This window comes from Tursiops truncatus, chromosome 9 (assembly GCF_011762595.2).
Source record: "Tursiops truncatus isolate mTurTru1 chromosome 9, mTurTru1.mat.Y, whole genome shotgun sequence".
NCBI lineage: Eukaryota > Metazoa > Chordata > Mammalia > Artiodactyla > Delphinidae > Tursiops > Tursiops truncatus.
In genome coordinates, this window is record NC_047042.1 from 9,139,110 (window position 1) to 9,161,400 (window position 22,291).

Sequence of the window (22,291 nt, forward strand, 5' to 3'; positions counted from 1 at the left end):
CCCAGGGCCGCGCGGGTCACGTGACGGCACGTGCGCCTGCCAGCGGGCGGCGGGAGCGTGCGCGGCTGCACCCATGGGTGGCAGTTGGGGTGTGGCTGCTCCTTGGGGTCGTGGCCATCCAGTGCCATCAAGGGTCCCAGGTGGTGTCTGCCATCTACTGAAGCCAGGTGAGGGTCGTAGGGCGTGCGGGCCTTGCTGGGATGCGAGGTGCGGGGCGCCGGGCCCAGTTGGAGCGGGCGCGCCGTCTCCAAGGTATTCCGCGCTTGGCTCCGTCGGTCCGGTGATCGTTGCGGGTGCTTGGCCTGGGCCGTTCCGCCCTGCGGTTGGAGGGGAAACGCGAGGGTGGTTCTAACCGAGCTTCTGAGGGTCCCGTTCGGAGTACACATGCGGCCTTGGCAGGTAGCGCCGGGAGGAATGGGCTCGTGGGTATAGCCTCCCAAGGGGCGAGAACTAGGAAGGCGACACGAGACCTTGCTTGAGCTGACCCCGTGCCCCCTCCAGGTGGACGACCCTCGACTGCTCCGCAGCAGATGATCTGTAAGATGGCCTGGTAAGTGACATTGCTCCGGCCCCAGCTCCCCATTCCCGGAACTGGGCCCGCAGTTCTTCTCCACCGTTATTTCATGGGGTAAAATGAGGATAGAGTCAACTTTTGTGTCATGGTCTACAGTTCTGAGAAGACTGTGGAAGAAAAGTCGATTTTGTGTAATGAGGTGGTGATAAGGATATTTACAGGGTCGTAAGGAATGAAGTTAAAGTTAACTCCTGTCCTTTCAACTGCTTGACAAAGCTGCCTCTCCCAAGGCTCCTTCCCTTACTCCCTGAGCCAGAAGGGATTGCTGTCCGGAGTCCTTCCCTTCCTACTATTGGTCAGTTATCTGTGTCCAGTGGGTAAACCCAAGTAGGCCTAATTCAACCCTTGATCTCTTGTCCCAGTTTCTGGTCCCGGCTGGTGCTCAGTAGGAGTGCGGCTGCCTGTCCAGAGCTTTAGGGGCTGGAAGGAATGTGGGCTGCAAGCCTCCAGCGTGCTTGGGTCTGCAGTGGCCCTGTGCATTCCTACAGTGCTTGCAAGAAAAATTTTGAAATGGTTTGAGGCCTTGCCCTGCTCCATCCAGAGCAAGGTTATAGAAATTTCAGACACTTCCCTGCTGCCTTCCCTATCTGGTGTGCTGGGCAGCATACAGACCTGTACTGTCTGATGTGGTGACCACTTGACACATATGGTTAAATTTAAAACTCAGTTTATCATTCCCCCTACCTACATTTTTAGATGCTCAGTAGCCACATTTGGCAAGTGGCTACTATATTGCACCGGGCAGATTAGAGAACGTTGATGTCTTTGCCAAAGTCGTTTTGGATTTTAGGTGTTTGCTCTGTTCCGGGCTTGTGGTCAATTTTATTGTATTATTTTATTATATCCTTCAAACAGAAGCCTTACAGAAGTTGTAAGTGAAGCTCAGAGAGAGTGGTAAAGGTGAAGTTAGACCCGCAGCAAGGAATAAAGAGTAGAAAGGAATGATAGGGATGGGCCCTGCCCTTTGGGACATTACCATTTGCGGGTAAACCAAAGAGAAGCAAAGGCTAAATTCTGCAGTGGTGGAATGGAGGGAGGGAGGGAGGAATGGAATCCAGAAGCGGGTAGGAAGTTTTGGTTCTAGGGAAATGCCACTGGGCCTTGCCTTGGGGCGAGGGCTGTTGGGTACAGGCAGGGATATGGCCAGCATGGTCATAGCAGGGCAGCACAGCTCCTATGCTCCTGCACGGCGGGGGTCACACCACACCTTCTCCCTTGAAGGTCAAGGCTTCTAGCAGACTCGGATCTCTCTCTTCAGTCCAAGTGCAAATGCTGAACACACCAGTCTCCTGGGGCTGCCGTAGGGACACTGTCGGTGAGTCTCATGGTTTTGCAGTCCTGGGAGCGAGGCACTGGCTGCCCTTTGACTTTCTTTTCAAAGATGTTCAAATAGACAGCCTGGGTATGTACGAGCTAGTACTTCCAGAGCAGAGAGCAGGCCTGCCCACTGTCGACTGTAAAAGATTTGGCTTTCCTGTGCTCAGGGTGCCTTTTCTGTGGTGCAGCGCACTCGCATTGCGAGTGCCTTCTGGCTCCCCCTGTGTCACCCGAAGGGAAATGGGGCTGGTGGAGAACGCTGGTGCTCTGTCTACCTACTGCTGTGGTGAATAATCAGCTGTCTTTGCTTTGTGTCTCCTACCAGCTTCCATGTAACTGATGGGCTACCTTGTCACGTGCCATTGCTGAGGGGGTATGTCAGACCCTTCACAGTTCCTGAAAGCACAGCCTCCCAACCCCCAACAGACTCTGCCCTGTGTTCCTGCTCCAGCTTCAGCAGCAGAAATCCCAGGATGTGAGAGCTAGAAGACACCTGAGAGATGATCCCTTCCAAGGACGACAGGTTCTTCTGGGGACTCTGCAGTGGTAAGTGTGCAGGGTCTGGCCTAGCAAATCACTTCACTTCCATTTTATATGTTAATTTTCCATAAGTCCCCTTGTCAAGAGGTTCAAAACCATACATTTATCCTTACCTTCCCGTATTGTAAGTCGGGTGATTGAGTGTCAGATGAATTGTCTTTAAGCTCCCGAGACTGTTTTGTGGACAGATAGTTGTCTACTATCTAGACTCGTGGAGGTCTGATTCTTTGGCATGGCATTTTGATTGCCTTTGTGGTTTTGGATTCAACCTGCATCCTTTTCCCCAAGAATCTCCTAGGTCAGTGGTGTGTCAGCCTGGAAAGGGTGGGCTGCTACTAAGTCTCTGTCACAGAGGCCTCTTGGCACATGGTGGAGTCAGGAGTGGGAACTCAGGTTCATTTCTGTTTATTGCCACTCAGTAGCAGTGGGCAATTACAACAATCCCTGGCTATATCCTCACGTCACTTTATTTTAACAGCAGGCCTCCAAGTTGTTTCCTTGTTTTGTTTTTTTTTGTTTTTTTGCGGTACGCGGGCCTCTCACTGCTGTGATCTCTTCCGTTGCGGAGCACAGGCTCTGGACGCGCAGGCTCAGCGGCCATGGCTCACGGGCCCAGCCGCTCCGCGGCACGTGGGATCCTCCCAAACCGGGGCACGAACCCGTGTCCCCTGCATCGGCAGGCGGACTCTCAACCACTGCGCCATCAGGGTAACCCCTGTTTCCTTGTTTTTTATAGAAGAGGAAGTGGGAACTGAGGTGGTGGCCTGCCCACACTGACATACCTGGTGAAGGTGCAGCAGAATTTGAACCCAGGCCTTTGCACCACAGTTCTCTGAGCAGGTTCAAATCCTCACTTGCTCCCCTTCCAGGAGTCAGGAGTTTCTGGTTCTTGGCCCAGCTGAGGTGTGGGTGGCTCAGGGCCAGGTGTGCATGTCTGACTGACCTTCTCTGACCCCAGGTTTCGGTGCCGTGTTGTCTGCTTCCAGAACAAGGATCTTCACTGTACATCAGGACCCAGGCCCCTCTGACATCTCCTGAATGAGAAACAAGGGATTTAATAAAACGGTGTAAAATTTGTAGTTCAGTCCAGCCTCTGTTTCTGTTAGGTACAAAGAGGAGGAGGGCCCTCCCCTCCTTGAAGGAGTTTCAGCCAAGTTTGAGGAGGCCCCTGGGGTGTCTCCCACTCTCATTGCTTTTGAGACTGCAGAGTGGGTGGTAGGGCACCACTCCTGGAGTAGCTTCCACTGGCTTGATGGCGTTCTCTGTCTTTTGTCCTCTTCACCAGCGTGGGTCAGACTCGGTTACACACCAAAGTGTTGAGTCCACGGTGTGTGGATTGATACTTTTAGGATGAGTGATGCACCCTCACGATCTATTTCATTTGATAAATAACTTCACAGTGGAAGCCCATTTAGCTCAACATTGTGACCTTTTCAAGGAATGTCCGTAGGTTAGGCCAAGGCCGACTGAGCTAGAAAAGATTCAGTGAGCCACGTTTACATTCAGTTTGTTAGTGATGTTGTGAATGGAAAAGTAACCAAAGGTCCCTCCACCGCAAGTCACTGCAGCTACACCCTGAGGGGGCGGGGGCATAAAGCCTCACAGCTCCGAGCCGGTACCAGGGGAACTGCTTCTGACAGCCTCCCGAGCAGACGAGGAAGAGTGAGAGGTGGCGGCTCCTCCCGAGCGCCATCAGACGGTGAGCTGTGTGGCCTCTGTGGGTACATGCCGCTCCAGGGCACCTTGGCAGGGCCCTTCCCTGCAACTACCCAACAGTGTGTGTGCTCTGAGATGAGGTGGAAGTAAACGCAAATCCTAAAGTGGATACAGTGTGTAGGGGAACTGAGAAACAAAGGGACTGGGGACCTGCTACAGAGGGCAGTGGCACCAGCAAGGGGAGCCAGAGTGAGGGGCCATCGAAGGGACTGGACAGAGGGCGGCATCTTGAAATCGACCTAGGTTGGAAAATGAGAGTGAAACTGCCGCCCTCAGCCCCCAGGGCCACCTCCCTGCCGTCCTTCCATCCTCACTTGACTACCTGTTTGTTCCACCTGTCACTGTGCCCCAACTTGTCAGACCCTACCCCGGGGAAGCTGCATAGAGGGCCACCCTTTGTCCTGCCTGAGACCAGCGGACCCAGAGGTCCAGCCAGACCCAGGACGGGGAAGGATTTCTGGTGAGCTGTCATTGGCCTCAGATAAGTAAGGCACTGAGTGGCAAATCTTTTGTGCAAGCTGTCAGTGGAGAGCACAGTCCTGATCGCAGTTAAGTGCAGGGCCACAGCAGCAGGGTCTAAAGCTGGGACTGGTTAACCCACGGGCCAACCCCCAACCTAAGAATAGTCTTGACTAGTCTTGACATCTTTACATGGAAAAAAAAAAACCTAAAGAAAACTATTTCGTGACATGAACATTTTTTTTAAGCTTTTTTTTTTTTTTTTTTTGGCTTTGGCTGTGTTGGGTTTTTGCATTGCTGCATGCAGGCTTTCTCTCTAGTTGTGGCGAGTGGGGACTTCTCTTCGTTGTGGTGCACGGGCTTCTCACTGCGGTGGTTTCTCGTTGCGGAGCACGGTTTCTAGGCTTGTGAGCTTCAGTAGTTGTGGCTCACAGGCTCTAGAGCGCAGGCTCAGTAGTTGTGGTGTACAGGCTTAGTTGCTCCGTCACATGTGGGATCTTCCCGGACCAGGGCTGGAACCCGTGTTCCCTGCAGGCGGATTCTTAACCACTGCACCACCAGGGAAGTCCCATGACATGAAAATTTTATTGAGTTCAGGTTTGTGTCTCAAGTTTCACTGGAACAGCCGCATCATTCTTTTCACTTGTTAATTTAATGCAAACCCCAGGCCCAGAGATTGGGGAAGTGAAACCTTGAGGCTCTGTGAGAACTCCCCAGGTACTCTTGAGCTTTGGTTTGGAAAACCCTTCAAAAGCACCAGCCAAAGAGGCAGGGGGTGCGAAGGGAGTCTTCAGAGACTGGGAGGATGAAACTTGACCAGAACTTGCTCACGAGAAGCCGCAGGCCTGGCGCAGGGTGGAGCCAAAGCCTGGTCCGGACGGGAGGGTCCCCTCAGAACAATGGGCGCAGTGCTGTGAGGCTTGGTTTTATCAGGCGTTTGAAAATAAGCACTTTACAATTTCATTAGATATGTATTCGTTTTAAAGTCTCTGAAGGAAAAAAACCCTTGCATATCAAACAATGTTTCAGAGTTTAAAAAGTGAGTTGATTGATGAGGACCTACTGTATAGCACAGGGAACTCCACTCAATGCTCTGTGGTGACCTAAATGGGAAGGAAATCCAAAAAAGGGGATATATGTATACGTGTAGCTGATTCACTTTGCTGTACAGCAGAAACTAACACATTAGAAAGCAGCTATACTCCAATAAAACTTGATTTAAAAGAAGAGACTTTTGATCACGCTTGGTTAGAAATTTTATTCTAGTCTCGAGCTAAAATGAACCCCAAATTGTATTCTAGTCTAGACCCTAAATGTCATAGAATAAATTCTTTTATTCATTCAGGTTAAAAAAAAAAAAGTGACTTGACTGAAAGACAGTTCTTAAATAAACTAGCTTTTTGAGTAGAGAATCCCAAAGGTAGTACACGGATGACTCAAACTTGGGAAATGCGCTGTCTTCCCTGTGCGAGGGGAGGGATGAGAGAGAACTGCCTCGTGTCCCCAACCCGGACGCCGTGTGGTCGAAGTCTGAGCTGGCCCGTCTGGCCACTTGTCAAGGGCCCGCCTGCTCCACGGAGAGGAGTGAGGCCACACCTCTGGGAGGTGAGGACCAAGGTGGGACAGGAGGGCTCCTGGCGCAGCTCCTGGGTCTCACTACTAGAGAGACAGGCAGGCGGGCCCCGAGGACACAAAGGACGCTTTTGGGAAACATCCGGAAGCCTGGACCAGTGGCAAGACTGGGTCTCGGCATGACGAACCCAGACCACCAGCCCCGTGGCTGTGGCGGGCTAAGCCTGGAAGCTGGCTTTGTGGTTCACATTGCAGCGTGGTCACACTTGGAAGGAGTACTGCCTAGGCTCCTGCCCCAAAGGCCTGGGTATCGGCATTTGTTCACCTTTTGTCGAGGTGCAATGTACCTACCCGAAAATCCGCCTAGTGCTGAGGTCTGAGAGCTGACGGCTTTTGCAGCCACCGCCACGTCAAGAAAACCCTGCTCAGGGGCCCACCCGTGGCTTGGGTGCAGCAGGGCTGGGGACCGCAGAGACGCGGCTGCTTGGGGCGAGGGTGAGATCATAGAGGGTCGGAGTTTCCACCGTGAGGCACGCCCTGAGGGGAACCAGGAAGCACGGCTCAGAGCCCCTTGGGAGGGGACGGCAGGCAGGGAGGGCAAACCCTCCCTGGGGCCACAAGAACCCACTTCCTACTTCACCACACTGGCTGCGGGAGGGAGGGCTGGGCCTGTGCGAGAGCACCCCTCCCTTGAGCTGCTCTGCACAGGAAGGTCGGGGCAACCTGGTCTGGGTGCTTCCCGCCGGCAGGATGGAGGACGAAGGCCCTGAGTGCGGCAAGCCCGACTTTGTGCTTTTGGACCAAGTGACCATGGAAGACTTCATGGAGAACCTGAAGCTCAGGTAGACCTAGGTCAGGGGCTCCCCTTCTCCCCATCCTCACTCCCGCTGGTCTCCGCCAGCCCCAGCCCGCTGTCTGCGTGACTGCAGGGGGACGTTGGGACAGGAAGGACTGTCGCCTCAGGGCCAGGGCAACCAGCCAGTGCTAGAGCAGGCTTCCCAGACCCGGGCCTCCCACACAGCCCAGGTGCCTCCTGACCCCTCCTCCTGGCAGGTGCCAGGCCCCCGGACTGGGTGGATGCTCCGTCCCCCTAGTGGGGCTGTGCTGGGCCCTGGGGGCACCAAGGGAAGTGATCAGGGCCCACCCTGGGGGGTGCAGGTGGACAAGCTGAGATGACACTCTCAGGAGGGCATGTGGGGTGCTTCAGGGCATGGCCGGTAGAAGTGACACGGGGCCCTACTTGCCAGAGGGCAGAGGGCAGGGAGGAGTTGGTCGTGGCACCAGGAGCTGGCTTCATCCCTGGACAGCCGGGGGGAGCAGAAGGTGACTGTGCAGAGCTTGGGGACAGGTCCCACTGACCCCCGATTGCTGAAGTCAGGCACAGGCGGGCCCTGAGCCAAGGTCAGGGCTGTGGGATGGAGAGTCAGACAGGAAATGAGCTGCTCTTTTGGGGGCAGAGAGCTAAGCATGATTTCACTTCATTCCTATAAACTAGCTTCTGAGACAGGTATTACCATCTCCGTATTAACGATGGAACCCCGAGCCTGGGGCCACACAGCTTGCAGATGGGAGAGTCTGTCTCCAGCAGGTCCCGGGTGTGCAGGGAGCCAAGCCAGGGAACTCCCGCGTCCGTCTGAGGCAGCTGAGGAAGAGGAACCCGGGACCGGCTGTCAGGGGCAGGGCGGGTCCGTCAGGGCAGCAGGCTCCTCCCAGGGCAGAAGAGTCGAGGGAGGGATGATGCACACAGGCACCCTTCCGGGTGACTAGGCTCCTGCAGGGAAGCGCCCAGAACTCTGAGGAGGTGCCGGGTGTGGCGGGGGGAGGGTGGTGGCACCCCTCCCAGTCCCTGCTGTCTGGGTGGGGCTGGGCGGGGTCGCTTCTGCTTCTGGGTCCCCGCCCAGGTCTTGAGGCGGAAACAGCTGGAGGCCCCTCCCTCCGCCTCCCACCCCCATCTGCTCTGGTCCTCAACCCAGCTTCCCACACTGCCAGCTCTGCCTTGGCCAGCGAGGCCTGGGGCAAGTCAGTCCCTTAATAAAGTGGGTAGTCATGATTCCCGTGACATCAGGATCCCCGTGGAGAGCAGCCTGGATCCCACCACCACCTCGTGTGGGGTGCGACTCCCGGCAAACGGCACCAGGAAGGCTCAAGTCAGCCGGCACCCCCTCTCCCCCCGACTCCCTCGTCTACTCTCAGCCCTGCGCGTGGGCCAGGGCCCCAAGGCTTCCCGCCTGGGCCCAATGCCCCGGGACCTAGGTGTGTGTCCCCGAGGCCCCGAGCACTGAGGACTGGCCCTGCCTGTGCCAGGTTCGAGAAGGGCCACATCTACACGTACATCGGTGAAGTGCTGGTGTCCGTGAACCCCTACCAGGAGCTGCCCCTGTACGGGCCCGAGGCCATCGCCAGGTACCAGGGACGCGAGCTCTATGAGCGGCCGCCCCACCTGTACGCTGTGGCCAACGCTGCCTACAGGGCGATGAAGCGCCGGTCCAGGGATACCTGCATTGTTATCTCAGGTACCTGCCCTGCAGCCAGGGCCCAGGCTCTGGCTCACAGCCTCCCTGCGCCCCGGTGTTTTCATCTGTCAATGATGGGGAGGTGACTGGAGCACCTGGGAGTGGGGATGGGCACCGGGAGCTGGTTAAGGGGGAGCAGCCAGAAATTGTCTGACTGTCCTTCCTTCCGGCAGGGGAGAGTGGGGCAGGGAAGACGGAAGCCAGCAGGCACATCATGCAGTACATCGCTGCCGTCACCAACCCGAGCCAGAGGGCCGAGGTGGAGAGGTGAGGCTGGGGAGGGGGTGGGGAGCGGCCTCCTGCCTGGTGGGGGCACGAGACACAATGGAGCCCGGCTCAGGCCCAGTTCAGTGGCTGTCAGCAAGCCTCCAGGTGAGCCGCAGCCCGGACCTCTCGACCCCAGGAGAGGCGAGGCCCAGCACGTGGGTGCCCTTCCTCTAGGGACAGGAAGGGAGTGAGGTGCAGAGGGCCGACAGACGGGTGCCGAGCCCTCACCGGGACCTGATGGAAGTGGAGAGGTTGGCTGGCCCGTCAGGAAGGCCCAGGATGCCAGGCCGGGTGTCAGGGTTTGGGTCAGGAACCCAGGGCCCACCTGCCTGCCAGCTGCTCACCAGCGGGCATTTGTAGGAGCTGTGTGGGAGCCCCGGCTCTTCCTGTTGAGGTGGGGTAAGGTGGGGTTCGGGGCAGGAGTGGGGTGGGAACAGCGATGGAAGTTCCCAAGCATACACGGCTGGCAGCGCCGAGCGTGCAGACCCAGCTCCTCACCGGGCTGCAGCTTTGGTCTGGAAAGGCAGGGCCAATGCCTTTCAAGGCTCAAGGCTTTACAGGACAACCGACGTGAGCCCCCTGCAGGTGCCTTTCCCAGCATCTCAGAGTCAAAGGCCTGCAAGGGGCAGCGCAGGGTGAGGCCAGGCCCTCAGGCTCCCTCTCCTCCTGTGATGGGGAAGCCTCAGACGGGGATGCTGGACCTGGGCACGGCCCCCAGCGCGAGGTCTTTGCGCTACGGCCCCTCGGCCCCTCTGCCTCCCGCAGGGTCAAGGACGTGCTGCTCAAGTCCACCTGCGTGCTGGAGGCCTTCGGCAACGCTCGCACCAACCGCAACCACAACTCCAGCCGCTTCGGCAAGTACATGGATATCAACTTTGACTTCAAAGGAGACCCCGTGGGGGGACACATCCACAGCTACCTGCTGGAGAAGGTGGGCCTTAACACTGAGACCCTGGGCAGGTGGGCCGCACAAAGGCCTCCCTTGGGGGGACCAGGCAGAGCTGCCCCACCACGCCGAGCCCCCCAGGCCTGGCATCCTGGGGACAGGAACCTACCTTCTCAGGTGTCCCAGCTTCACTGGGCGGGGCTCCCCCTGAAGCCAGGTCAGCCACCACCCCCACCTGCACTGCCCCAGGGGCTCTGGGACAGGTCCCCTGGGGTGGGGCCAACATCCAGGCCTCTGTCCAGCTGCTCCTCTCTCCTCAGTCTCGGGTCCTCAAGCAGCACGTGGGCGAGAGGAACTTCCATGCCTTCTACCAGGTGAGCCAAAGCAGGCAGGGGGAGACCTGCAGGGAAGGACTTCTGATTGCCCCACCCACAGTCCCTTTCCTTCCCCTCTCCCTCCGTGCCATCGCCCCGGCCCCACCCCTACTGCAGTGGGAGCTCCCTGGACGTGGCTGTGTGTACACCTCATTCATCTGACTCTGACGTGGGGTCCCCCTGGACGCGGGCAGGGCAGTGTCCACACCATGTCTGACACTGAGGTGGATTCTGGACACTGATAGTGTCTACACTGGGTTAGACCCACTGAGGTGGTGTCTCCCTGGACTCAGGTGGTTACACCATGTTTGGCCCACTGAGGCGGGGTCTCCTTGGACTTGGGTGGTATCTACATTCTTTCTGACTCACCGAAGTGCGTCTGCCTGGACATTGGCAGCGTCTACATGGTGTCTGATCACTGAAGTAGGTCCTCCCAGGACACAGGCAATGTCTGCAATGTGTCTGACCTCTGAAGTGGGTCTCTGTGGTCACTCTCTGTGACCACTGAAGTGGTCTTTCCCTGGATAGGTGTGGTGTCTACACAGTATCTGACCTAGAAGTAGGTTCTCCCTGGGCTCAGGCGGTGTCCACACCATCACTGTGCTGACCCACACCATGAATTTGTTGGGTCAGCGGTGGTTGAAGGACGCGTCTGTTTGTCCTGCGTACGTGGGTGGGGTCTTTGGAGCTCAGGGGCCTAACGGAGGGGTGTCGGGTCCTCCAGGTGCTGCGGGGCTGTGAGGACAAAGAGCTGCAAGAACTGCACCTGCAGAGAAACCCCGCGCTATATAATTTCACCCGCCAGGGGGCGGGGCTCAGTGTGAGTGGGGGCAGGGAGCCGAGGCTCTAATCACGCTTAGTCCCAGGACCCTGGTGCTAGTGGCCAGTGGCTTCAGCAGGGGCCAGGGCTGTGTGCATGGTTCAGAGGGACTGGGGGGGCCCTGACTCGGCAGGCTTTCAGTTGGAGGAATCGGGGCTCAGTGCCGGGATGGGGGTGCAGTGGGTGAGCATGCTCCCTGGGACAGAGGAGTCGAGGCTCAGCGTGGCACTGGGTGCTGGGACCTTTCTCCCCCAGGTCTTGGACAGCGACGAGAAGAGCCACCACCAGGCGGTGACGGAGGCCATGCGGGTGATCGGCTTCAGTCCTGAGGAGGTGGCCTCCGTGCACCGGATCCTGGCCGCCATTCTGCACCTGGTGAGCCTGGCTGTGGGCTCTGCGGCCATTTCCCCATGCGGTGCCCTGTCCGGGTGCCTCCCCTGGAGGAGGAGACTGGCCTCTGACAACCAGCCATGTAACTGGCCCACTTCTCCCTCTGCTGAAACTGAGTTGCTTTGGCTGTGGGTTCCCACAGGCCGGGCCCTGAGCCATGGGCCCTGCGTGCCCAGAATGGGCCTGGTCCTTGTCTGGCAGATCAGCCCGGACTTAGCAGGCAAGGGCAGTCTGGGCTCAGTAAAGCTGAACACATGCAGACTGGCCTTTTGCTTCCGTCACCTAAGAGCTGTGTGGCCTTGGGCAGGTTACTCAGCGCCTCTGAGCCTTAGTTCTCTCTGAGGAAGCATGAGGAATGGGTAGCACATAGCCAGCTGCAGAAGGATGCAGTGGGACCATTCACATGACGTTCGGGTGGGAAGCCTTGGGGAAGGCTCTGGCATGCTCCAGGAAGCGCTCCCCTCTCTCTCTCTGGCTGTGTATGTGGTAGAAGCCAAGCTCTACTGTACCCCGTGTCCCTGCCTCCCCCCGCCCCCCCAGGGGCAGAGGGGTGCAGCAGGCTCCTCTGAGGCGCAGAGCCTGACTTCATGGTTCCCGCATCACCAGGGAAACATCAAGTTTGTGGAGCCGGAGGAGGGCAGTCTGGAGCAGAGGGGCCTGGCGGTGACTGATGAGGTGCTGGTGGACCACGTGGCTGAGCTGACGGCCACACCCCGGGAGATGGTGCTGCGCTGCCTGCTGGCTCGCACCGTGGCCTCGGGAGGCAGGGAACTCATCGAGAAGGGCCACACTGCGGCCGAGGCCAGCTATGCCCGGGACGCCTGTGCCAAGGTGCTCTGGAGGTGGGGGGGCAACCTGGAGGCCTTCCCGGAGGAGACGAGGCCAGAGGCAGTCAGAGGCAGCTGGCTCCTGGCCTCTTCCCAGGCAGTGTACCAGCGGCTGTTTGAGTGGGTGGTGGACCGGATCAACCGTGTCATGGAACCCCGGGACCGGGACCCCCGACGCGACGGCAAGGACACAGTCATCGGCGTGCTGGACATCTACGGCTTCGAGGTGTTCCCTGTCAACAGGTGGGTAGCCCTGCCACCACACCCTGACCCCGCCCACCCTCTAAGGCCGCCTTAGTCCTGGGGAGCTCGGCTGGGCTGGGGAGCAGGGGGTCCGGCGTCAGTGCCGGTCGGTCCCTGGCCCCAGGCTCGTGCCTTCAAGCCGGCCTTAGCTGTGCCGCCGTCCACTGGTGCCTGGGAAGGCGATATCTCGGCTCACTTCCCGTCGCTGGGACTCCCAGATCCACTCCAGGGCGTGCGTGCTGGACTTGGGGGCAGGCGGGTAAAAGAGCGGCCCGGAGCGGGAGATGCTTCCCGACAGAGAGGCCACTTGGGACGCCTGGCACCAGCGCCCTCAGGCAGACTTCTGGGGATCTGTTTGCGGGGAAGCCTGCCATTTGCTGCGCTCGCTCCCCGTGGAGCCAAAGCCCTGAGGTGGGCGGTCGAGGCATGACTCTCAGCGGCCCCTCCGCCCCCAGCTTCGAGCAGTTCTGCATCAATTACTGCAACGAGAAGCTGCAGCAGCTCTTCATCCAGCTCATCCTGAAGCAGGAGCAGGAAGAGTACGAGCGGGAGGGCATCGCCTGGCAGAGCGTGAGTGCCGGGCCGTCCTGCACAGCGCGGGCCCGGAGGGAGAGTCATGGCGCTGGGCGGGCGGGTGTGTGCAGAGGAGGGCGGGGTGGGGGGGTGGGGGAGCGGGCGCCGGGCAGGAACTCGGGCGCGAGGCCGGCCGACGGGGCTCGGGAGCTGCCCTGTTTGCCCTCCCGCAGGTGGAGTACTTCAACAACGCCACCATCGTGGACCTGGTGGAGCGGCCCCACCGGGGCATCCTGGCTGTGCTGGATGAGGCCTGCGGCAGTGCGGGCCCCATCACCGACCGGATCTTCCTGCAGACCCTGGACACGCACCACCGCCACCACCCGCACTACACCAGCCGCCAGGTGCCCCTCCGCCCCTGCGGTCTCCCCCGCCCTGTGCACCCCCGGCTGGTCCCAGCACTGGAAAGGGCGCCACAGGTGCCACGGTGCCTGTCTTGGGGTGGGGGTGGGGTCCTTGGCGGTGGCTCAGCCTTCTCTGCAGGACTGCCGCCCCTCCCCCAGATCCCCCCACACCTTCTGTGCCTTGACCTGGCCTGCCTCCCCCCCCATAGCTCTGCCCCACAGACAAGACCATGGAGTTTGGCCGAGACTTCCGGATCAAGCACTATGCAGGGGATGTCATGTAAGGGCCCCCACTGAGCATCTGGTCCCCCTCCTCTGCCCCTTCCCCTTTTTAAGGCACTGAAAATATTCCCTTCACCAGATTCACAAGTAAAAAGCATACATACAATGGGGCTTTTAAGATAGCGATTCTCAGCCCTGGCTGCATCATAGAATCTTCTGGGAAGCTTTTTAAAAAATGCCCATTTCTGGGAGAGGGGCTGGAGATTCCGAGGTGCAGCCAGGGTGGACCTCTGCTCCTAGGCCAGGGCCAGTTCTTGTCACGCTTTGAGCAAAGCCTGCACATCAAGGTGCAGGCCAGCAAGGAGGAGCAGAGGGGTGAGAGGCTGTGTCTCTAACAAGCTCCCAGGCCAGATGGACACTGCGGGTCCTCGGGCCACACACTGAGTACCGAGGCCCCAGGTGTCTTCCAGGAGTGGCCATGATTATTATTAATTTCCCTGTCACTCACCTCACCTGGAAGTGGATCTGAGGTGACGCAGAGAGAGGCACAAGTGTCCAACGTGTCCTTCGCAAGGAGAAGAAATAAGAGTCCAAAAGACGAAGCCACCAGAAGTCAGATCCCATGGCCTTGAGCCTTTCTAGGAGCTGCAAGTGAAGCCAGGATTTTAGCACTGAGCTTTCTAACAGTCAAAGGATGAGACGATGAATCTGAGGCTCTCGGTGCCACTGGAACAAAGTAGACCAATGACTCAGGAGTTCCTGGTTGTAATTGCAATCGCGGATATTTTTGGAAACTCAGTAGGCACTGTTCTGAGCTTGTGGTCTCTGTTGAGGCACAGAGAGTTTAAGTAACTTGTCCTAGGTCAGGTCACACCGCACGTATGTGCTAGAGCCAGGGTTCAGTGATGCGACACTTGGCATCTCTCAGGAGAGAAGCTTTGGAGGGAGGAGGGCTTATGTGATGAGAGGGAAGACAGAAAGGACAGGGGAAGGAAGACGAGCACGTGAGGAGGAAGGAAGAGAGGCTGACCAGGTGGGGGGAGGGGGAGGGGCATGCTGGGGGCCGTCCGAGGGCCCCGTCTCCTCAGTGGCCCTGTCCCCCCCGACCAGGTACTCGGTGGAGGGCTTCATTGACAAGAACAGAGACTCCCTCTTCCAGGACTTCAAGCGGCTGCTGTACAACAGGTGAGCAGGCTCTGTGGGCATGCGTGTGGGCACCAGAGGGCGAGGGCCCAGGGGCTCTGGCTGGAAGGGCCTTCAGACACTCCGGTCTGACCCTCACAGACAGCCTGAGGGTCAAAGCTGAGGCCATGAAGCTTACAAATGGCCAGGCTGGGGTGTGGGCTGTCCTGGAGGGCGGCTGGCCATGCAGCCTGTGTCCACAGCACAGACCCCACCCTGCGGGCCATGTGGCCAGATGGGCAGCAGGACATCACGGAGGTGACCAAGCGCCCCCTGACGGCTGGCACGCTCTTCAAGAACTCCATGGTGGCCCTGGTGGAAAACCTGGCCTCCAAGGTACGGGCCCCCCCCACCCTGCAACCCCACCCTGAGTCTGGATCCTTCCGGATCCTTCTGTTTCCTCTCTGCTGCAAGCCACAACCCCTCCAGCAGGGAGGGACCGGCCACTGCACAGGTTAAGATGCCCTGGACCAGGCCGAGGCTTGAGTAAATGCGGGGTCCCAGCAGCCTTCCCCTGGCCTCATTGCCTCTTGGGGATGGGCTGGGGGAGACCTTGCTCAGAGCTTGGGTTGGCCCAGCCCTGGTGCTGCCCAGATACGGGTTAGCTTCTGGAAGCTGGGGTCACAGGGACACGAAAGTGGCACGAGCACCTTACAGAGCTTGGGGCCCAAAGTCAGAGGGGGCAGTGGAAGGACAGCAGAATATCCAGAGACTCAGCAGGGCCTCTGGGAAGCGAAAGGAAGGGCTAAGGGACTTTGCTGCCCGGTCGGAACCTGGCTCTGGGCCAGCCTCCTGCCCGCACCCAGCACTGGGCTCCCAGGTCCCATGCTGCCCGCCACCCCTCATCCCCAGTCTCCTCCTGGCCTCAGCCTTCGGCCTGCCCTTGGGCCCTCAGCCTCCCCTTCCCCTGAGAGCCTCTTCCCCACGCGGACAGACAGCAGCGTGGGAGGATGGAGACAGCAGGATGGAGACAGCTCACTTGCTGCCCCTGCCAGGTGACTGTAGGGCCGTGACACTGGCCTCTCCAAGTGTCCTTTGTCCCCACAGGAGCCCTTCTACATCCGCTGCATCAAGCCCAATGAGGACAAGGTGGCCGCGAAGCTGGACGAGGGCCACTGTCGGCACCAGGTCGCATACCTGGGGCTGCTGGAGAACGTGAGGGTCCGCAGGGCTGGCTTCGCTTCCCGCCAGCCCTATTCTCGATTCCTGCTCAGGTACGGCCCCCTCCCCCAGGGGCGTGTCCTTGAGGGGTTCCAGCAGCGGGCCACGGGTGCCTAAAGCAGCCTGCGCTTTTCAGACTTCAAGGCGGGAGCCTGCATGCATGGGAAGGGGCGGGGGGGGGGGGGGGGGGGGATGGGGGCGGGGCGAGTCAAGGCGGGGCGAATCCGCACTCCTCCACAGGGTCTGGCGCCCACTGCCCGGTCCTTCTGTGACAGGTACAAGATGACCTGTGAGTACACGTGGCCAAACCACCTGCTGGGCTCCGATAGGGCGGCCGTGAGCGCCCTCCTGGAGCAGCACGGGCTGCAGGGGGACGTGGCCTTCGGCCACAGCAAACTCTTCATCCGTTCGCCCCGGACGCTGGTCACGCTGGAGCAGAGCCGCGCGTGTCTCATCCCCATCATCGTGCTGCTGCTACAGAAGGTGCGGCGGGGCTGGACGGCCCCCAGGGAGGGCGTGGGAGGATGGGCAGGAGAGAGCTGTGTGCGTTACCTGGGGGGAGGGGAGAGATGGATGTGTACCACCCGGAGTTGGGGGGATGTGCGTTACCTGGGGAGAGCACAGGCACACTTCCAAGTACCGGGGGAGCCCCTGCTCGCCGGTGACAAACCGACACTGAAACTGACTTAAGCAAAAAGTGGGGCTGTGGGGCTTCCCTGGTGGCGCAGTGGTTGAGAGTCCGCCTGCCGATGCAGAGGATGCGGGTTCGTGCCCCGGTCCGGGAGGATCCCACGTGCCGCGGAGCGGCTGGGCCCGTGAGCCATGGCCGCTGAGCCTGCGCGTCCGGAGCCTGTGCTCCGCAGCGGGAGAGGCCACAATGGTGAGAGGCCCGCATACCGCAAAAAAAAAAAAAAAAAAAAAAAGTGGGGCTGTTGTTCGGGTCCCCTCTGTTCCGTGGCCACCAGCCTCAGGCCCAGGTGCTCAAAACAAGACACTCAGGAATCTGGCTTCCTTCCTTCCTTTCTTTTTTCCTTCTTTTCTTCCATTTATTCTGAAAGATTTCAGACCTGGAGAAAAGCGTGCAGAATGGTGTGCTCTAGTCCCACACGCTACTGCCCTGTGTCAACCACGTCACATGACCAATGTGGTTTTGGGTAGACATCGCACCTCTATCCCAGTTATTTGGAAGCAAATCATTTCATTTATAATCATTTCAGTATGTCTTCCCAAAGGATAAGGATTCTCCCACCTCTCCCCATAACTTTTTATTTTTAACATTTCAAACCTACAGAAAAGTGGAAAGATTTGTACAATGATGACTATTCACCTGGATTGCTCCAATTATGTTCTCCCCTCCCCCCCGTCTCTGTCTCTCTCTTTCTCCATACGCACATACAGATACTCACATATGCATATATTTGTATTTTTTCCCAAACCATATAAAGTAATGACACCCCTAAATCCTTCAGCACGCATATCCTAAGAACAAGGTCATCCACCTTTACAACCACACTGACATTAGCACATTCAAGAAGCCTAACACTGGGAGTTCCCTGGCGGTGCAGTGGTTAGGGCCCTGCACTTCCACTGCAGGGGGCACGGGTTCCATCTCTGGTGGGGGAACTAAGATCCCGCATGCTGCAGGGCATGACCAAAAAAAAAAAAGAAACCTAACACTGATAAAATATATTCTACACATCTGAATGTCTAATATGTAGGCCATATTTAAATTTCTGAAAGGGTCCCACTATGACCCATTACATCTTTTATTTTTTAATTTTTAAATGGTATGGTAGAGCAGTCTTGTTTTTTTTTTGGCTGTGTTGGGTCTTTGCTGCTGCACACGGGCTTTCTCTAGTTGCGGTGAACGGGGGCTACTCTTCGTTGCGGTGCGTGAGCTTCTCACCGCGGTGGCTTCTCTTGTTGCGGAGCACGGGCTCTAGGTGCGCGGGCTTCAGTAGGTGTGGCACGCAAGCTTAGTTGCTCCACAGAATGTGGACCTTCTTGACCCAGGGATCGAACCCGTGTCCCCTGCATTGGCAGGCGGATTCTTAACCCCTGCGCCACCAGGGAAGCCCCCCATTACATCTTTTAAAAACCCAGAATCCAACTAAGGACGACACACTGCATTTCATTGTTACCTCTGTTATCTCCTATAACACACAGGGTTTTTTTTTTAAGAACATGACCTAATAGCATCACAGAAACAGGATTTAGAAAGTTCACACTGACTTGCTGCTTTCCTGTCCAGTCAATAACCACACGTCCCCAGTCGTGTCCTCAGTCTGTTCAACTCAGGGTCTATACGTTGCTTAAGTCTCTTTTAATCTGTGGGTTCGCTGGGCCTCTTGCCTTGTAGGATCTTCAGTCTGGGTTTTGATGGTTACATTCTCGGGTGCCCCTCCATTTTGGGGTCTCCTAAGGTGAGGGAGGCGGGGCCTGGCAGGGCCTAATGGAGCACCACCTCCCACTGGCCCCCCAGGCATGGCGAGGCACGCTGGCCAGGCGGCACTTCCGGCGACTGAGGGCCGTCTACACCATCATGCGCTGGTTCCGGAGGCACAAGGTGCGTGCTCACCTGGCAGAGATGCAGCGGCGATTCCAGGCTGCACGGCAGCCCCCGCTCTACGGCCGTGACCTTGTGTGGCCGCTGCCCCCTGCTGTGCTGCAGCCTTTCCAGGACATCTGCCAGGCGCTCTTCTGCAGGTACTCGCCCTCTGCCACCGCCCCTCACTCTTTTCCACTCAGCTAGAGCCCATTGAACACCCGGACCGGGCCATCTGAACCCCTTGGTGCTAGCCAGGAGACAGGTGGTCCCACTGGATAAGCAGAAAACAGGGGGCTGTGCACATCAGCTGGCTGCCCACACCCCACAGCTGGTGGAAGATTCCTAATGTCCCCAGCACCATTCTGGACATCTGGAGGGGATGCAGGCCTCCATCTCCTTGCTAGAGGCTTGCAGGGAGGATGGTGGGTCAGAGCTAGAAGTGGGGGAAACTCTGCAACTGAGCAGGGCTTTGAAGGCTGAGTAGGAGTTCTTTAGGAGAGGTGTGAAGGGCAACCAGCGTGCTCAGAGCAGGAGAGGCCACCTTCCACTGAGACCAGGGAGGCTGGGACACAGAGGGTGGCTAGTGCCTGGCTGAGGGGCCTGGCCTTATCCTGTGGGGGAGGGGACATGAAAAGGCACTAACGTGTGTTCTCAGGAAAAGGGGCAGAACCAGGAGTAGGGAAGGGTGAGGCCTGCACAGGGGTCTGTCTGACCACCTGGCCCTCTCCAGGTGGCGGGCCCGGCAGCTGGTGAAGAACATCCCCCCTTCAGACATGGCTCAGATCAAGGCCAAGGTGGCCGCCATGGCGGCCCTGCAGGAGCTGCGACAGGACTGGGGCTGCCGGCGGGCCTGGGCCCGGGACTACTTGTCCTCCGTAAGTGTCAGGGCTGTGGGGTCTGGGTGCCAAGGAGAGGCTCAAGGCTGAAACCTTGCCCATGTCCGCCTCAGCTGTCCTCTCCCGGAGCCTGGCTGTCCTGTGGGCTGTACCCCTCTGTTCCTGCCCCTGGCCTCTGAAGTGCAAGGGTTTTCACCCAGCACCAGCTAGCCTGGGCTTTACTCAGCACCTCCCCCTCTGCCCTACTCCCGCTTGCCTTCCTGTGTTTTCAGGTCAGCCCCCCCATTCTCCGGCACAGATCCCCCTTCTTAGGCACAGCCCCCTGACTCCATGCCATGGCCCCCCTTGGCCCACACGGGTGCTGTGAGCCGCCCCCTGGCCCCATTCTGCAGGGGATGAAGGCTCAGGGGCGAGAGGCTTGCCCAGGTGGGTGGCCTGGCATGGAGGAGCGAGGTCCCACCCAGCCCCTTCCATCTCTCAGTCTGCCCGGACCTGGCGTGGGGAGCTGGGCTGGTGGGTGGTGTGGACGGCACAGACATGTGTGCCTAGAACCTCAGGGCTGCAGGGGGTCTGTGCGGTGGGCCTTAGGGAAGCCAGCGTGGCAGGTGGACCCACCAGGAGGCTGGCGCATGGCCTGACGAGGTTCTCTGAGGTCAAGGATAACTGTGCCAATTCCCTGAGAGTTGCTGTCAGTCAAGCATGGTCCCAAGACCCCATCCCAAGCAGCCCCCATCTGTCCTCAGGCCACAGACAACCCCACAGCCTCAGGCCTGTTTGCTCAGCGACTGAAGATGCTTCGGGAAAAGGACGGCTTCGGGGCCGTGCTCTTCTCCAGCCATGTCCGAAAGGTGAGCAGTGGATACAGGGCTGCAGGCCCGTGGCAGCCCTGGCCCAGGTCTAGCTTAGAGGTTTCACAGCTGACCCTGAAACTTCAAAAGTCATCAGCTCCAGCCCCGTCAGTGAGAGAGTGGCCTCAGGGAGGCGAGGCCACTGGCCACACCTGCTGGGGAGCCCCCTGGGGCAGGCAAGTGACCCTGAGAGCACCTGTCCCGCAGGTGAATCGCTTCAACAAAAGCCGGGACCGGGCGCTTCTGCTCACAGACCGGCACCTCTACAAGCTGGAGCCGGGCCGGCAGTACCGGGTGATGCGGGCCGTGCCCCTGGACGTGGTGAGCCCTGTGCGGGGGCGGGGGCATCCGTGAGGCCCTAGCTGGCCTGGTGTCCTGCTGGGCACTGCCGGGCCCCTCCCCTCATGCCTACCTGGGATGGCCGGAGCTTTCTAGAACTCAGCATCAGCTCAGGACGGCAACTCCTCCCCCGCCCCATGCGCCCCTGCTGAACAGCCTGCAGAGGCTTCCGGTTGCCCCACGGGTGGGGGGCCCAGAGCCCCATCCTCAGCCTCCTCGCCCCCCTCCTGCTCCACTCTTTGGCAGAACGAAATGCCACATGGCCCCTCTTCCCCACATCTGTGCCAGTGCCTGCCCGGGGTTCTCCGCCACTGGACCGCGTGGAGCTGGCTGCAGTGTGTGGCTGCCACCCCTGGGACCCTGTCCCCGCCTTTCACCCCTCTGTCCAGTTCTGTGACCCACTTGCTCCCTGGAGTCGCAGCTCATATTCCCACAGGCCAAGGGGCAACCCAGGGCAGGGACTGAGGCTGGGGGTCCGTGTAACTGTCAGGCTGGAGGACCATCTGGTATGGTGGCCACGACCCGTGTGGTTATTTAAATGCAATGAAAAGGAAAGAAAAGTAAAAGTTCAGCTCGTCAGTGGCACCAGCACATTCGGGTGCTGGAGAGCCACAGGTGAGCAGTGGTGCCACGTTAGACTGTGCAGATCTAGAACATTCCATTAGGGCAAAAAGCCCTCGTGTGCGGTGCGCCCTGCCCGACCCTCGCCTTTATGGGCAGAACCAGAGAGGGAGGAAGGGGACCTAGAGGGGACAGCAGGATTGTGGGGCCTGGGGGAGAGGAGGGGAGCTCAGGAGAGGCCGAGGGGAGCGGGCGGGGTGCTGGGGAGGGGAAGATGCGTGCGGGGGGCGGGCCTGTGCTGCTGGGCTGTGGGGTGGAGGTGCAGGTTTGGGGAGGAGGGCCTGCCGCGCCCCTGACCCTGAGACCCCGCCCCCTTCAGGTGACCGGGCTGAGCGTGACCAGCGGGCGGGACCAGCTGGTGGTGCTGCACGCGCGGGGCTACGACGACCTGGTGGTGTGTCTGCACCGCTCCCGGCCGCCACTGGATAACCGCGTCGGGGAGCTGGTGGGCGTGCTGGCCGCGCACTGCCAGGGGTGAGTCTCGGGGCGCGGGGGCGGCTGCGGGGCTGCGGAACCCTGCCCGTCCTGACCCTGACCTCCGTCCTTCAGGGAGGGCCGGGCCCTGGAGGTCCGCGTCTCCGACTGCATCCCGCTGACCCAGCGCGGGGCTCGGCGCCTGGTCTCCGTGGAGCCCAAGACGGGGCAGCCAGAGCCAGATTTCCGCTGCAGCCGCGGTGCCTTCACCCTCCTGTGGCCGGACTGCTGAGCCGGCCTACCCCCCCGCACCGGGGCCTGGCCGAGGGGTTCTCCACCCGCGCCCACACCGGGGAAGGATCGCAGTCTCGCTGTGCAATAAAGGACGCTGAGTCTGTGATGGGCGTAGGCTTGTGTCGGGGGGCGGACAGTCTCCAGCCACCGCCGATTTGGCAAATGTCACCCCAGTGTCCTCTGCTGACCCCTGAATCCAAGGCTGCCCCTCTTGGGTTTCCGAATGTCCCCAGCGCCTTGGTCTCTTTCTCTCTCCTCCCCTCCTGTAGGACTCCATTGTTCCTATTGGGCCATTGGGGAAGCTTGGGGGTCCCAGGGCCGTCTTGGGACGGGGCTTGGGCAGAGCACACACTGGGGGCACACACTGTCCCAGCTGCTGTCTGTGTCGGTGCTGGGTATGGGCATCCCACG

General features: G+C 59.3%; 1 protein-coding gene, 1 long non-coding RNA gene and 1 other non-coding gene across 6 annotated transcripts; all 3 read left to right on the forward strand.

Annotated features, from left to right (window-relative positions):
• Positions 1–28: 28 nt before the first annotated feature.
• Positions 29–2,909, forward strand: LOC101322675 (uncharacterized). The gene is made up of 4 exons (XR_186108.4): positions 29–167; positions 502–550; positions 1,796–1,889; positions 2,217–2,909. It is a non-coding gene; the product is annotated as an uncharacterized lncRNA (long non-coding RNA).
• LOC117313657 (small nucleolar RNA SNORA9) lies at positions 1,011–1,143 on the forward strand. The gene has a single exon (XR_004528245.1). It is a non-coding gene; the product is annotated as a small nucleolar RNA SNORA9 (small nucleolar RNA).
• Positions 2,910–6,838: 3,929 nt separating the features above from the next.
• MYO1G (myosin IG) lies at positions 6,839–21,986 on the forward strand. Of its 4 annotated transcripts, none has more exons than XM_033862829.2 (22): positions 6,847–7,020; positions 8,483–8,691; positions 8,865–8,958; positions 9,724–9,889; positions 10,165–10,218; positions 10,943–11,038; positions 11,294–11,413; positions 12,035–12,259; positions 12,353–12,498; positions 12,954–13,068; positions 13,245–13,415; positions 13,625–13,695; positions 14,748–14,822; positions 15,023–15,155; positions 15,867–16,033; positions 16,256–16,463; positions 18,463–18,686; positions 19,259–19,403; positions 20,108–20,212; positions 20,420–20,533; positions 21,492–21,646; positions 21,722–21,986. In XM_033862829.2, the coding sequence occupies exons 1-22, from the start codon at positions 6,929–6,931 to the stop codon at positions 21,876–21,878; spliced, it is 3,042 nt and encodes a 1,013-aa protein (XP_033718720.1). In that variant the 5' UTR covers positions 6,847–6,928; the 3' UTR covers positions 21,879–21,986. The 4 variants fall into 4 exon arrangements, with proteins under 4 accessions (XP_033718721.1, XP_073665619.1, XP_033718720.1 ...); XM_033862828.2 differs by having other exon boundaries at positions 6,928–7,030; XM_073809518.1 differs by lacking the exons at positions 19,259–19,403; positions 20,108–20,212; positions 20,420–20,533; positions 21,492–21,646; positions 21,722–21,986 and adding an exon at positions 16,736–16,860 and having other exon boundaries at positions 6,841–7,020; positions 18,463–18,601.
• Positions 21,987–22,291: the final 305 nt, after the last annotated feature.